Below are 15988 nucleotides of genomic sequence, written 5' to 3' on the forward strand. Positions count from 1 at the left end.
ACTGAGTTTTGCTTGCAACCATTCCATTTTTTATTTTCGAGCTATCGTCTCACAAAGAAAAATAAAAATGGGCTTTTCAAGACGGACTACGTCTAAAAGGAACTAAACACTCCCAGAGAGCCCCACCCCTCGGCAGTTCCAACTTAGAGTACTCATGATGACTGGCAGGACTACAAAGCAGTGCCCGCCATTAGCTCATTTTTTGACTCATTAGTCATATTTTTCCCTTCATCTGTCATCTCTTCATCTATTTGGACTAGGCTAGTACTAGGGTCAACTATTTTGGGCTCATCCAATCTCCTTCTTTTTTGGTCCACTATAAATAAACTATCCGACTCCCTCAGAATATTATTTTCCCCCGTGTCATTATTATTTAAAATCCTCTCAATCTGATCACTAAGAGTATCAAATATCCTCTAGCAGAACTTCTCTCCATGCCCAACCATCCCACAAATAAAGCAAAAGGTGGGAATGCCTTCAAACTTAAAGTTCGCCCAACACCAATTCGATTCACTCTTTTTTAGCTTCATATGTCTTCTCAATGGTTTACTTAAATCAATGGCCACTCTGATTCTAAGATAATCTTTCCATACACCCACAAAGTTGCTTTTAATCGGATTCGATAAATTTGCCAATGTAATTTCTAACATTAGTGACCACCCGGAGAGACATAAACCCAGTGCTCATTCCATAAAGTTGAACCCACAACTCAAGATTTTTAATTTCAATCGTACGAGGATCATCCCCTTCCTTCAATCTTCGAAACACGAGATGAAAACGACCAAATGTCCATGGACTACCTTCAATGACACGAGTAATAACCACTTCGTGATAAAACTGAAAGAGGTACCTATTCCGGTCAATCTCCTTAACATGCATACCTCTTCCTGGTCGCCACAGGGAAGCTAATTTGTGCTGCATTGCTTGAAAATTAATTGAAGATTACGTCAGAAACCTACCCACCAAACACCAACGTACGTCAATCTTTGAAAGTTCCTCCACGTTATCTTCATACATTAAGCCTCCTTCCTCTTCATCATCCAATCGAATCATAGACAGCTTTTCCTCCATTTCTTTGATAGTATCTCTTTCCATCGACATCACAATAATTGAGAACTACAAGACTATAAGGACTGAACAGAAACTTAATACGAAAAACTAACACACCATGTCATAAGACAAGACCATCCTAAGATAGGAGTAACAGAACTAGTAATTATCTTAATAATACTAGCCTATGTTCGCGATTGTAAAGTTTTGCAAATTAGATTTTTCTTAATTTATATTTATTCTTCTTTAAATTATTATATTACTTTTGTCATGTAAAATTTTGTTATTTTACTACATATCATCATTGATTATTGATTATATATATGACAGTATTTTTGGTTACTAGTTTCATGTTATAATATTCTTTATATGTACTTTTTATATATTATTAAAATCAAAATATTGAAAACTAAATACTCGACCGCAATTATGTTTATATTGAAATAGTTAGGAATTGATGATTGGTTAGATTCAAATGAGAACTAGTTCGACGGATAACGTTGTTCTGAGACTATTTTTATATGATGTGCAATTTTTTTCATTATATTTATTCAATTGCATAAAAGAATTTTTCATAATACATTTTTGTTTTACATAATACATCAATTTTAATTAATGATATCATGATAATTAAGTATAGTACATTTTGTAATTTGTGCATAACATATGTATGTGTTTAAAACAAAAAAATCTCACAATTTATTTTTTTAAATATGATTTTGTGTTTGAATTTACTTAACACTTGTATTTTGGATAACAGATACAAAATAATTTTAAAAAAAGAAGTGTTCTCCGGTATTCTTCTCCGGTTAAGCTGTTCTCTATAGAAGACAACCAAAGATGAGTATACTTTTGCATTTTGTTTAAATTATTAATGAAGTTAGCCTAGTTTAACGGAATATGTCAAAACGTAACGAAATACATATATTAGTATTTGAAATGCTCGATTTTAAACAATAATTTTTTAAATGATGTATTGAGTAGAGTTCAAGACTTTAAATTAGGGTTGAGCATTTGATCGGTTCGGTCCAAAAGAATCGAATAGACCGAAAAATCGAATAGTCATTTTTTTTGGACCGAACCGGACCGAAGTTATATTATGGACCGGACCTAACCGAACCAAAATAATTCGGTTCGGTTCGGTTTTGGACCGAATAGACCGAATTTTTTTCAAAAATAAAATTGCATTAAAAATTAAATCACAGATGATAAATTTTAAAATATAATTAAACTAATGTGATATGTAGAGTTCTAATAGTCCATAAATATAATTACAAATTAAAAATTTTGATTATAATTTTTAAGATATATGTAATATATATAATACAAAATTATAGTATTTATGATTTGGTCTATTCGGTCCGGACCGAAATATTTGTGAAAAGAACCGAACCGAACCGAATTTCTGAAAAATTTAGAATCGAACCGAACCGAATTAGCACGGTTCGGTTCGGTTTTTCGGTTTCGGTTCGGTTTTGCTCTGCCCTACTTTGAATACACAAAGTGCATATAATACACAAAATATAAATTAACAAGGTAGTGTAAACAATTAAATCAAAATTTTACTTGCTCATCATCAAAAAATATATATAGGAAATATCTAACAAGTATGTCAACATTAAATGTTGGCATGAACACATGATGACAACACTCTTCCACAGGATACATTACAAAAAGAACAGGAAAACCTTCTTTTTTAATCTGAAGAGAGTAGCTGAGAGATGTGCTTAGAAATGTCCAGACACAACTTACAATATATAAAGAAGGTATATTCCGAAGGAGTGCTTCCTCAGAATACATGTATATTTGAAGGCTTTATGTATGTCTTCGAATACATGTGTTCTCAGGTCACCCCTTTGGAAAATATGTTTCCCCCTCCCTTTCTAAGAATAACAAAATGTTTGTACAGCGCAATTAGAGAATTTTCGTTGGCAATCTCTCGGTAAGACACCAGTTTTGTACGAAATTTATATATTAGTATATTGCTCTATCTCTCAGCCTCTTTTCCTATGTTTTCTTTATTTATGTATCGGTCATGTTTCACAATTAGAAATTGAATTAGATTCACGGTCTTAACTACTCCGTATCTGATTGTGGACTCTCGAATTTAATTTAGTTATTTTAAATAAAATTATTTAATAAATATGTATTGCAATTATTTTTCTGTCCTTTCACCGAACATTAATAATCTAATTGACCTTCTCCATATAACTTTTACAAAATTGTATGAAATTTTATTTGATCTAATCTAATTTAATTAAAATTCTAATTTAACTAAAAAATTATATTTTTTAAATAAAACACTAACTTCCAAACGGTGTCAGCATAAATTTAAAAGCGAAATGACCGAAACTAAGACCATTTAGACACTTTATGAAGCAAATACTTTTAACTTCATCAAATTGACAACGTTTTAGGCGTTAAGTGCCTACAGGTCGAGATGCTTCCATTAGAGCATCTTCTGTTAATATTATCACACACAGAAAGAACGAAGGTATGATAAATTGCATTTGTTACCATCTCGTAAGCTAATTTTTTTTTTTAAAAAAAAGGGTAAAACAAAATAAGAACTTGAAATCCATTCATTACATATGAAGCAAAACCACATCCATTACAAAAAAACTAGCATCAATTTGAACTCAAGTCCATAACAAACTCACACCAAACATTATTTATTATTGCCAAAAACAAGACATTCCGGAACAAAGTCGAAACTTCCCAGCGCTCTAAGCAATCTTAACCTCAATGGTCTTGGGCTTCCTAGGCTCTGGAGGAGGCAACTTGTGAACAGTAACACTCAACACACCGTCCTGACAAACTGCATTAATGTTTTCCAAATCAGCATTATCAGGCAACACGAACTTCCTCATAAACTTGCCAATCTTCCTCTCCATTCTCACATACTTGACGCCTTCCTTGTCCTCTTCTTTCTTCCGCTCTCCGCTAATCACAAGCACATTGTCTTCCTCCACCTCCACCTTAATTTCGCCTGATTTCAATCCAGGCATATCCACGACAAACACGTACGACTTCGGATACTCTTTCACGTCAGCTGCTGTTGTTGCCATTGCTTTCGCGTCACGGACGTAGCTACGTGCCTCTTCAGACTTGTTCTTGTTGTCGTCGTCGAGAATGTGGTGGAAAGCGTTGACCAGTGGATGATCGATTCCGATTCCCATTAGCCTGAAATCCATTTGATACTGAGAAAGTAAAAATTTAAATGCTTAATTTGACCTGAGGTGATTTAACTTGATTTGTCGATGGAATAACAGGGTTTGTTTGCGGGAGATTTATAGTGGAATATGGAAGGCTTAGAACGTTCTGGAAAGTACTACGGGGACACACACTTGTATATGATCGACGCTTCGGGAGACGCGGGGGAAATATGACTTCTGTACAGAGCTTCTACATTATTCGCGAAGCGTCTAATTGATTTTTTTTTTAATATCAATATCAATTAAAATGTTTCATAAATCGAACAAGGACGTACATAAAAAATAGTAGTAGTAAGTCCGCGGGCATCTATCATAAATCGTGTTTTTGTCCACTTTTTATATATACTTTTTGTCTATTTTTTTTTATATATTTTTTTGGAATATCCTCTACGGTATTATTATAGATTGACATTTTCCATTAGTTTCATTAATTTATTGGCATTTATCCGTAATAATTTTGTATATTTAATTTTCACTTCGGAAACCTTCATATTAAATAAAATGTAATAAAATTAATTTTGGTTTCAAAAATAAATTGTATATTTGAATTTTTTCAATTAATATCCCATAATTCTATAGTTGTATCTTAAAGAATATCCCATAATTTTTTAATTAATTAACTCATTTTAATTTAGGATGGGTGTCAGATCATTTTGGGGCGGGCACCCCCGATCTCCAAACCCGAACCCACTTTCTGAACCTGCCTGATTCTCGAACGGAAATTATACCGCTTGTCGGTCCCCGTCCCGAACAGGTAACGGGGATCACCACAGGTATTTAGAAATTTTAATTTTTTTAACCAAATAAAATGATATATATTTTTAATGTAGTTTCAATAAAAGTAATTTAATAAATCATGATATATAAATATATTTTAAATTTAACATCATATTTTAAATAACAATTTGAATTTAAATTTATTTATAATCAAAGATAATATTAAAATTATATTTATTAAATTATAATTTCTCATAATTCGCTTAAATTTCACTAAACGCTTAAATATTCGATTTTGCACTAATCGAAACACACCTCTGATTCCTCTTAAGCGGGGCTTAATCGTCCGCGTAATACGCTTTTATAACACTGATTAATTCGGAGACCAAAAAATTAGCTTATTTACGATTATCAATTAAAATTTTGCAAAAATATTCAATTATATATATTTTAAAATATTGATATGGGTAAAAAAAATAACCCTATATATGAAATTAATACGACATTGATTAAACCGAGTATGGTTCAAAATTAATGAGGTTCGATTAATAAAGCCTGGTAATTAATATTGTACTAATCACGCTAAAGACCCTGTAAAGTCAAAGGGTTTCGCACGTTATTTTTAGAAGAAAAACCTTGCATAGGGCCCGTAAAACATGCATTATTAAATTTGTAGCTCACAAATCAGCCAAAATAATAGTCAGGAAAATAAGTCAGAATCAGACTCAAACTCTTAAAAAAGTCGTCCCCAAGCAACATAATCATATCAGGAAGTAAATCCCTATTTTTTAGGACTTCTAAACTCAACCAAATGTTCAAGTCTCTTAACTCTAAATTATAGGCACCCAATGCCAATATAAAGGGTAAAGGGTTTGACCCCTCATTCCCTGAACTATATGTCTTAGCTGAATTCTCTACATTCTAGAGATATATAAGCATCTTATGAGTACAGATTCAAGTCATGAAACACAAGTGCAGACATAAAAGATTGAAACTCTCAGACCCTAACATTAATAATACGTAATAAATACACATCATATTTTTATCCACATCAAATATATTAACTATAATTGCACATATGAAATAGGCATAAAAATATAAAGAATTTAATATACTGCGAGTTATTATGTAAACAATGTATAGTCTAAAGTTCCATTTAAACAGTAAAAATATTTCATTAAAATAGAAATAAGATAACAAATAAATTACAAATATAAGATTTAGCGTATGTTTTCTGCGAGTTTTGAAACAATTAGGAGCAAAATCAACATTTTTGCATGAAATTTGTACTCGTGAAGCCCACCAATATCTTATAAAATATTATTATTTAAAGTTGAGGTTGTTATTCCCTAACAATACAACAACATAATTACAGAAAAGGGATTGAATGTAATTCTGGTTTATTTTTACTTTTCTGAAAAATTCTTTCTTAAATATACAATTGTGTTTTGAATATGCAAGAGTGTAAATAGACTTGAAAAGTTTTCACTAACACAAAGTAAATAAACTTAAGGTTAAAAAATTTCTGGTGGATTTTTCTTTCCACCAGAGATGTATATATTGAGAAAATCCTTATGATGCAAGAATGCACACAACTGCTTACAAGTAATCTTTACAACTTAGAACTTGAGAGTACTAAAGATACAACTTGCTTTCTACTTGTTCTAGTTTATTAAGTTCTAAGTTACTTTCTACACTTGGTTTATATATCACCAAGTTACATGTGCAATAAGACAAATAATATTCCTATCAGCCAGGTCCAATGCAATCCAAGATAGATACAACATCTTTGAACGAACTTGTTTTGCATGTAAATAGAAATGCTTTATTTTCTTCAATCACCTGAAATCAGGCTGCCACATTCCTTTTGTGCACTATCAACCCATGTCACTCTGTCTGCTTCCGTCAAGATCCTTTCAACTGCAATCTTGTTGATTATCCGTCGAAGCTTCTTAGATGTTATCTGTTGACACTATATTGATGCCATCCGTTGAAGCTCTCTAGATAGCATCTGTTGACAGCTTTAGCTGATATCCGTTGAAGGCTTGACTGGCTTATCCGTTGAGGGCATATGAGTCATCCATTGAAGCTTGCAGAGTCATCCGTTGAAGTTTTATAGATTAGCAGTTGAAGTTGTTTTCATAGCAGTTGATACTTTTTCACATATACAAAATTATAAGACATTTTATATTTACACTTAACCCACCTATTTTGCATATCTTGCTAGTAGTTAACATGACTTAGAAACTACCGAATCTACCAAATTCCCAGCTATTATAGTGTACAAAATATGCTACATACTCATCATTACTATAAGCTTCCCCTTCAACGGATAGACAACTGAGATTATCCCCTTCACAGACCCCCAATCTCATACATGCACACACACACACACAAGTTATAGCCTTAGAAACGATGTACAAAATGTAATATTCTTTTATTACAACTTAAATGTACTATACGAGATCTCAATCAATTATTCGTAAACTCTACATGAAGTCACAATAATTATTACTAACATCTTATACCTATCTAAATATTTTGGTCCACCTGAGATAAAGCTACAAGGGATGCTCTCCATGATTGCAAGCGACTAAGTCACACACCGTCATACTGGTAATCTGTTGTGTTGTGATATTTAAAAAAAAGCAAGAGTGAGCAATAATGCTCAACCATAATAATCAACAGTATGAAAAGACTGTTAAAGAAATTATATTAATTTGTATGAGGATATATATTTATTCAATGTAGTTCTCTTGGTGATACACAACTATTTTCAAAATAATGTTTTCAATTGACTTGTTAGTCTGCAATTACCTTAATGGTAAATCCAGCACCTAGGCTCGGGTTACGGTATTGCATCTCAATTCCAATTGGAAGAATAGGACATTCGTCGGAGCCCCCGATCTACAATGATCAGTCGTATAACAGTAAACATTTATTGTTCCCTACATGTAGAAGGACAACACCCATACATCCAGTTATCACCTTTGCCGCATTCGGACATATTGTGTGTGGCCCATACATCTAGGCTTTCCATATACTTCACATGTTTACATGTGGCACACAAGTAGTCGCTCCAGTACAAAAAGTACTAGGGTCTACCCCTCCTTGTCCTTTTGAAGAATCTCATCATATCCCAAGAACTCAAGCTGCATCGAAGTTCCCCAAGTGTTTTGTTTGTTGATAGGCACAACTCATCTCATATATACATATATATATGTACTTCCGAGAATTTTCGGAGGAAGTACTAAAATAATGTGAGTTGACCGTTGTCAACAACAAATAAGTGATGGGGAGTTTCTTTTGACATTATAGTTAAAATATTTAAAATACGTCGAGATAATATTTTTCGACGATCCGAAAGTATTAGTATGATTTTCTGGAACTCGAAAAATATTTAAAATAAGTTTTACGATTTTTAAATCTTATTAAATCATTTAGTAAATATTTTATAATCAAATAATAATTATTAAATAATTAAATCTCGAACAATTCTATTTTAAAAGAATATTTGAAATAATATTCCTCAACTAATTTATGTTTCAATAATTAAATTAATCTTTAATAAAATAAAATTATTTAGTTTAAAATAAAATAATCGTCGAAGAATACTTCTCCTTTTTTATATGAATAGTTGATATGATATTCATTGCTCAAGTAATTAAATATAGTTGAGGGAATACAATCTTTAGAAATCGTTTTAAATAAATTTGAGGTATTTAATATTTCACAAGAGGACATCGAGTCACTTGGAATAAAATAAGTACCGACTTTACTTGTCCAAAACATTTCCGGAATACTTCCAGTTTTAAATAATGCATACTGACCCACTCTTGGTCTTTAATATATATGCCACGCTACTAGCTAGCATTAACATTTCTCAAATATAAACACCTCCGGAATACTTCTGGGTTTTTATAAACTTACACCGACCGACTCTCGGTCTAAATATATCATTTCGAATCCGGTATTTTTACTATACCAAAATCATCATATCTTATGATTCAATATATAACAATTTGTAAAAGACCGTTAAACATTCATCATACATATATTGCAGTATTTAAAAGCAATCACAACACAATAGTTCTTAAAATGTAGAGTTTGAAAACTTGCCTGAAGTCCAAGATATGTTCCCGACTTCCACTCGTTCTGAGTTTTCTAATCAACAAATATCATAATCTTAATCAGTATTCCTAATCCCCTCAATGACTTATTTTACTAATAAGTGTAATACTTTACGATTTTCGATATTCGACTTACTCAAAAAAATTGTCAATCCTTGGTCGCAATGGACGGTCAAAGTGGTCTTCTAGAGTTGACTTTACCGAATGTTACTATTACGCGACTCGCACTCTAACATTTTTGATAAATCGAATACTTAATATTTTAATATGAAACCACCTCGAGGAGATTCTTGAGTGTTTTTAATATTTATCATAAATGTTTCACTTTGAAAATATGAATTTAAATAGGGAAAAGTATTTTAAAAATCCGGTCAACGACGGAAATTTACTATTCATAGCGCTTTCACTAAAAAGTTGATTTCTCTCAAACAGTTAACTCAATCGACTCACCGCTTTCGCGAAAACGATCTAGATAATATTTAGAACAAATGACTCAAGAAAGGTTTTCTAGGCAGAATGTTAAAAATCTTGAAGTAGCAGTTTATAGGCAGTGGCTAGCTGTGGTCATTTTTGGTATTCTCTCCTTGCGTGACCTTCACTCCGACATTTTTATAAACTCGAAACAATAAAATATTTAGATCAAACTTTAAAGAGGCTTCCTCACTGTATAAGTCAGCTACTGGCAAAATTTCATAATTTTAAACAATGTTTAAGGTCCTCAATTATACCCTCAAAGTAAGCACTAGATAGCAGTTTGATTTTCTCAGCTACGTCACTAAAATAAACTTTTTTCCTAATCCGTAAATCATATCGATACGATCTTTAGATGGTTAAAAACTAGAAAAAAAGAGCTTTACAGTTATGTCAATTGGGATAAAAAAATATATATTTTACATTCCGGAATTATGCTTCAAAATAGTCCTAAAGGCACACGAATATTATAATGTCGATACACGTAATAATTTCCGGTTTAACTACGTTAAATCAATTTAACAACAACTCAATCATCAATTCCACCATAATTATTGCAATTTAAGTTTATATAATCTATGAAAACATGATCAACACCAATTCATACCAATTAACCATCAAGATTTAACAATCCAAACTCCATTATTGAAGAATCAAGTCACATATGAACATGTCTTGTAAATATGCTTAAAACTTAAAGAAATACAAAGGGTAGATGATGTTTATACCTTTATTGAAGTCTGTTCACACTTAATAAGGGCATAAGATCGTTGGAGAGATCTTGGTTTAGCTTTAGGAGTCTTAAACTTCCATGAAAAATCAAGAAAACAAAAAGTAATTTTCGAAGTAACTATTCACCCCAACTTCAAACATTTTTCATAAATTAAAAATTTAATGAATGGACTTGAAATTTGGTACGAGCCTTACATATGATATGGAGGAGATGTGTTTAAATGTATATAATTTCTGAAGATCTAGAACTTGAGTTTTTAATTTTTCTTTCCTCCTTGTTCTTGAAAATCAGTATTGTGTTCTTGAGAGAGAGAGAGAGGTTTTTGTGTTGGTTGCTTGCTTGCTTCTGATGAAATGTGTTTGATTTTGTGTATATATTTATATATGCATATCTTTGATCAAATCTAGTAGCATGGTCCTTTTTCAAGGGGTAAAAACCTAGCCAAGTACTACTACTACATGCTTGCTTACTGTTCACTCTAGCTAGATCACTATGCTCCTTAGATGGTTACTATTTGATTACCAATCCTTGGTTACATTGCATAATAATTAGCTTGCATGGCTTGCATGGGAAGTTGCATGGGCTTGATACGTTTATTTATTCTCTTACGTATTCGCTTGGTCGCTTATTTGTTATTGTGATTATTCCTCGTAAAAGATTCACGGGGTAATCCTTTTCTTATAAATCCTTTTATGCTTTGTAATCTTGTACTTGGGTTTTAATTTTTAGAATTCTAGATTCGTGATTGTAACGTGATTCTCGTATTCCTTGATATTTCATAAAATAAGGTCGTTTTGCGATATTGGTTTTCTTCGAAAACTAACGACTTTTACATACACTCACCTAATACGTATAACCACAATATGAACTCGAAAACTTAATTTTCATACTTTAATATAGTGTGGGCTAAAAAGTTTTTCCTCGATCTTCAAGATTACTATTCATTCATCATTTTAAAAATTCCTAAAAATTTGGGTTATTACATGTTGCATTAAAATTGAACTATACAAAGAAGGTTTATAGAAGTTTACATGCCATTTTCAAGGTGCTCCTCTAGACTGAGCAAATCATTTCCTTTTTCTTTATTCCCTTATTTTCTTCCCCAAATTTTCATTATTTTCCTCAATCTGGAGTTGGAGTTGTCTGTAAAATTCAGCTTTATCCTCTTCATTGATATCCAGCACCTCCTGCATTTCCTTGAGAGTTTCACTGCTTGATATATTGAGTTGGTCTTCAAGTCTGAAAAATCTTCTAACATACTTCTCATCTCTAAACTCCATGATCCAGTAGGGATTTATGTGCACTCTATTCCCAGTGTTTGGAATAGTTAGAACCCTTGGTAGTGCACTAGGATATCTGTAGCTTTGTCTAATTTGACTGATCTTTTTGAGTATTTCTGACTTAGCAACTTTTGTGAATCCAAAATCTTTCTTCATTGCAGAAAATACTTTGACCAATACATTGTAGCTTTCATTGAGAATCCTGTAGAAAGGCCATGTTATCTCATTACCCCCTTTGTATCTGAAGACCAATCTTTCTGGAAGCCTGTAATTAGTATCAATTCCTCTCACTTCATCTAGTTCTTCCAAAAAGAGTTCAATATCAGAAAATTCCTTGATGTCACAAATGTAGTTGATCATCCTTGTTGATAGTAGGCTTGGGTTTTGAGATGGCTTTGGTTGGAGGTGGGGTTGGCTTGCTTTTCCTTCTTGAAGTTCTCTTCTTTGTTGGCAATGGAAAGTTTAGATCAGGAATTGGTAAACTCTCCCAATCTATAGGTTCATCCTTTGGCACTATAGGTTCACCATGAAAGTTGATCTCATGATTGACCTTGATTTCAGCTGCTTCCATAGTGGTTATAGTTGGTTGACTTTTAAGAACATATTGAGATGGTTCACTTTCCTTTTCTGTAGCCTTCTTGGCCTCTTTGCTTTCACCTTGACCCTTTTTCCTGTTACCCACTCAGGTTTCTTTACCTTTTCTTCAACATCCAGTTTTTTTTCAGTTAAAGTAGCAGGTTTCTCAATTTTCTTTTTAGATTCCTTAGCCGCCTGCTTTTTCTTTGGCTTTACCCTCAAGGCTTCTTCCTTCTTTGCTTTTTCAAACCATGGATGTCCACTCATTACACAGATTATTTATATATATCTGTAAATTTTTGCTATTCTGTCTCTCAAGGTGGCATCCATGGTTGTCTTGTAGCTGGAAATTATTTTACCCATGATTTTCTGCTCATTAGGCCTGTGAGATGTATAGTCGAGCATCATTGGATCTTTAGTTGAAAACCTGGAAGTTGATGGTTTTGGATTGAGCACCATAATGGGCTTTCATTGGTATTGAAGTTTCTCCCTTTGTACCATTTTGCAGCTTCATTTCTCCTAAAGTTAGTGACCTCAACTGTGTGATATGTTTGACAGATTTTGACTGGTTTGTAGTTGAGCCAAAAACTTGAGCAATTCTTTCATCAATTTTCTTCTTCTTTTCTTTGAGCTCCAACTCAGCTGTAGCTATATTGATGAGGTCTATGTTGTCCAGCTCCTCCTTTGCTAGTGGCTTTTTCATGGTAATGGGACTTTAGAAACTTGAACATGCACATCCTTCCCCCCTTTTTGTTATCATCATGTTGAAGTACCACCAGCTGTTGGAGCAATCGAGTATGAGTTTCTTGATTTTGAATTATCTTGGCCACTGAGTGTTCAACATTAGACATTCTTGCACTCAAGGCCTCAACTTTTCTTGCTATGTCACTTTTCTTCCTGAGCTTTAGCTGTAGTTCTCTCATTGTAGCTGCATGAAGCTTCTCATCCAACCTTATGTTTTGAGCAACCACCAGCTGTTGGAGCAATCGAGTATGAGTTTCTTGATTTTGAATTATCTTGGCCACTGAGTGTTCAACATTAGACATTCTTGCACTCAAGGCCTCAACTTTTCTTGCTATGTCACTTTTCTTCCTGAGCTTTAGCTGTAGTTCTCTCATTGTAGCTGCATGAAGCTTCTCATCCAACCTTATGTACATATGTAGGAGTTGAATTTTGAGCAACCACCAGCTGTTGGAGCAATCGAGTATGAGTTTCTTGATTTTAAATTATCTTGGCCACTGAGTGTTCAACATTAGACATTCTTGCACTCAAGGCCTCAACTTTTCTTGCTATGTCACTTTTCTTCCTGAGCTTTAGCTGTAGTTCTCTCATTGTAGCTGCATGAAGCTTCTCATCCAACCTTATGTACATATCCTTCTTCACTTCATCAATTGAGAGTTTGAGGCCATCCAATTCTAGATCCTGTTTGAGATATTAAATTCTGTGATGTTGGAGGGATTCTGGATGGGATTGAAGAAGTGACCTTGTACCAGCATTGGTAGTGGCTCTGAAGCTGTCTGCGTTTGATTGATTAGCTTGAAAAGTGTGGACGTGAAGTGATGAGAGCTACACTCCTTGTTAAATATCCAGTCAGGAGTATCAGTTATAGAACTAGGTCCTGCATCTCTCATATATTCATGCCAGCTTCTTCATCAAAATATTCATCAAACTCATCATCATTATCAGCTCCAAAATCAGAATCCACATCAGTTGTAGGAGGAAAGGTTGAAATTGCATCTTTGGCCCTTTGCATAGATGCAGTTGTGTGAACTAGATTTATTGTCCTCTCAGCCTCTTTATTGCCCTGAGCAGCCAAAGTTTAATAGGCTATAATAGGATGAGTAAATGTACTCAACATCCAGGAAAATAGAATGTATAACAACTCTGTATTCTTGCTGATATAGTCTTTCCCTTTCTGCATCACTGACATCCATTGACTCACTAGCAAAGGCTGCCACCCTTATGCCTCCTGTACATGCATGTATCTTTTTATCTCTATTTTCTTGCATCAGGGGCTCCCTCTGGCTCACTACCCTCATGCCCTCACCTACTAAGGTAGAACTCCCCTCACTCACTTTTTCCATACTGAAAGAAATTGTATGCTTTGTGGAACTCTCATCCTCTCCTTTTTACTGAGAGCAACCCAGCCTCTCACTCAATTCACTCCATTCCCTCTATCCTAGAAGTGACTGAACAACTACTAAGTCATCTACACTTGTAATAGATTTTGAAATATTACATGTTTGTGTAGTGATTGTCAACGGATGTGAAATAGCCTACAAATGGCATCTTAGCAAAATGTTCAAGTATGGGCTGTTGAGTCGTCCGATTGGGCTCTCTCATTAAATTGGACACATGTCAATCTCTCCCAAGAATCCTTGCAATGAGGGAGAATAACTAAGAGGTTGATGGTCTAGTTGTGACTATCAACGGATAACCACTGTGAAGCATATCCGTTGAAGAACAATCACTTATCAACGGATGATGGAGATCCGTTGATGAAGAAGAAATAAGAGAAATAGGAGTTGAAAGGATTTTTGAGTGTGTGGAGATTGATTTTAAGTTTTGGTGCACAGACTCTTCAACAGTTTGAGAAAGAAATGGTAAGTGATTTAACAAATCATCAATTAGATGATAATCACGTGTTTGAGTATTGGGCTCCTCCATGAGTTTACAAGATGGAGAATCAGGAATTTATGTGGAAATCATGTCCACATCCAGAGATATGGTTGGAGAGCTTTGTGTTTGAGGTGTATCAATTATTAAAGAGTGGGGTTGTGACTCCATATTTACTTGAGCCACATCAAACTGAATTTGAAAAGGTGCAGATACCAAGTATGTGACTTGAGATTACATAGTGTGTGCACCCTGTGACTCCCCCATATGTTTAGATTTTTTTCTTTATAATGTAAGTTTGGGCTAGGTCTTTAGTGTCCCTACCCCTTTTGTTCTGTGATCCTGGTTGGGAACTTGTTTCAATAATCACATCCTTTTGGGAGGATGCAACTAGGGATGTGCTAATTTCCTTTTGTACCATTACAATATGTTGGGAGAATACAGTGTGGATAGCTTGGGTTACACTTGCCTCACCCTCCTTATTCTTGTAGCTTCTTTGATTTTCACCCCATCCCTCACTTTGCTCACCACCCTGTTCACTCCCCTCAAGTGCTTTGATGGTTTTTTACCAATGGTTTCTTTTGAGAGACACCATAGGTGGTTTTCTTTGCCTTGGATTTTGAAATTCTTGGTTTAGTGGCTTTGGTAGGAATCTGTTTGGTCACTGTCACAGATTTCATAGTCACGTTTGAAGGAAAAGAAATTGGAGGTTGGGAAGAGATGGGAATAAAAGTATTTACCTCACTTACCTGAGGTGCATCAATGATGGGAAGATAGTTGATGGGCACCTCATTGTTAAGATTTCTCATTATCAAATCTGCAAGAACTGTCTTTTCTTGAACCCAACAATCCAATTCGTTGTTTGGGTTCTCAATTGACAATTCCTTGGAAACATGGTTAGCTAGAATTATGAAAAATCTAGCATAGTACACATTCCCAGATCTCCTTAAAAATATCTCATAGTTTATACCCTATTTCTAGCATGACACAATTTCTAAAATTGAAGTACTTATCAAACAATAGCATATAGTTACTAAAATTGAAGTACTTATCACACAATAGCATATATAGCATGTGTTATTCCCTAACAATATAACAACAGAATTACAGAAGGGGGGTTGAATGAAATTCTGGTTACTTTTTATTTTTCTGAAAAATTCTTCCTTTAATATACAACTGTGTTTGAATATGCAATAATGA

The 15988-nt window shown here is 33.8% G+C and overlaps 1 protein-coding gene across 1 annotated transcript; it reads right to left on the reverse strand.

The window, feature by feature from the left end:
- Window positions 1–3604: 3604 nt before the first annotated feature.
- On the reverse strand, window positions 3605–4328 carry LOC141678798 (17.1 kDa class II heat shock protein-like). The gene has a single exon (XM_074485191.1). The coding sequence runs from the start codon at window positions 4242–4244 to the stop codon at window positions 3777–3779; it is 468 nt and encodes a 155-aa protein (XP_074341292.1). The 5' UTR covers window positions 4245–4328; the 3' UTR covers window positions 3605–3776.
- Between the last annotated feature and the right edge of the window lie 11660 nt (window positions 4329–15988).

Source organism: Apium graveolens, chromosome 8, assembly GCF_009905375.1.
Source record: "Apium graveolens cultivar Ventura chromosome 8, ASM990537v1, whole genome shotgun sequence".
Taxonomy (NCBI): Eukaryota; Viridiplantae; Streptophyta; class Magnoliopsida; order Apiales; family Apiaceae; genus Apium; species Apium graveolens.

Bases quoted from the DNA above. Each gene is read 5' to 3' on its own strand.
- LOC141678798 (XM_074485191.1), bottom strand. From the start codon at position 4,244: ATGGATTTCAGGCTAATGGGAATCGGAATCGATCATCCACTGGTCAAC.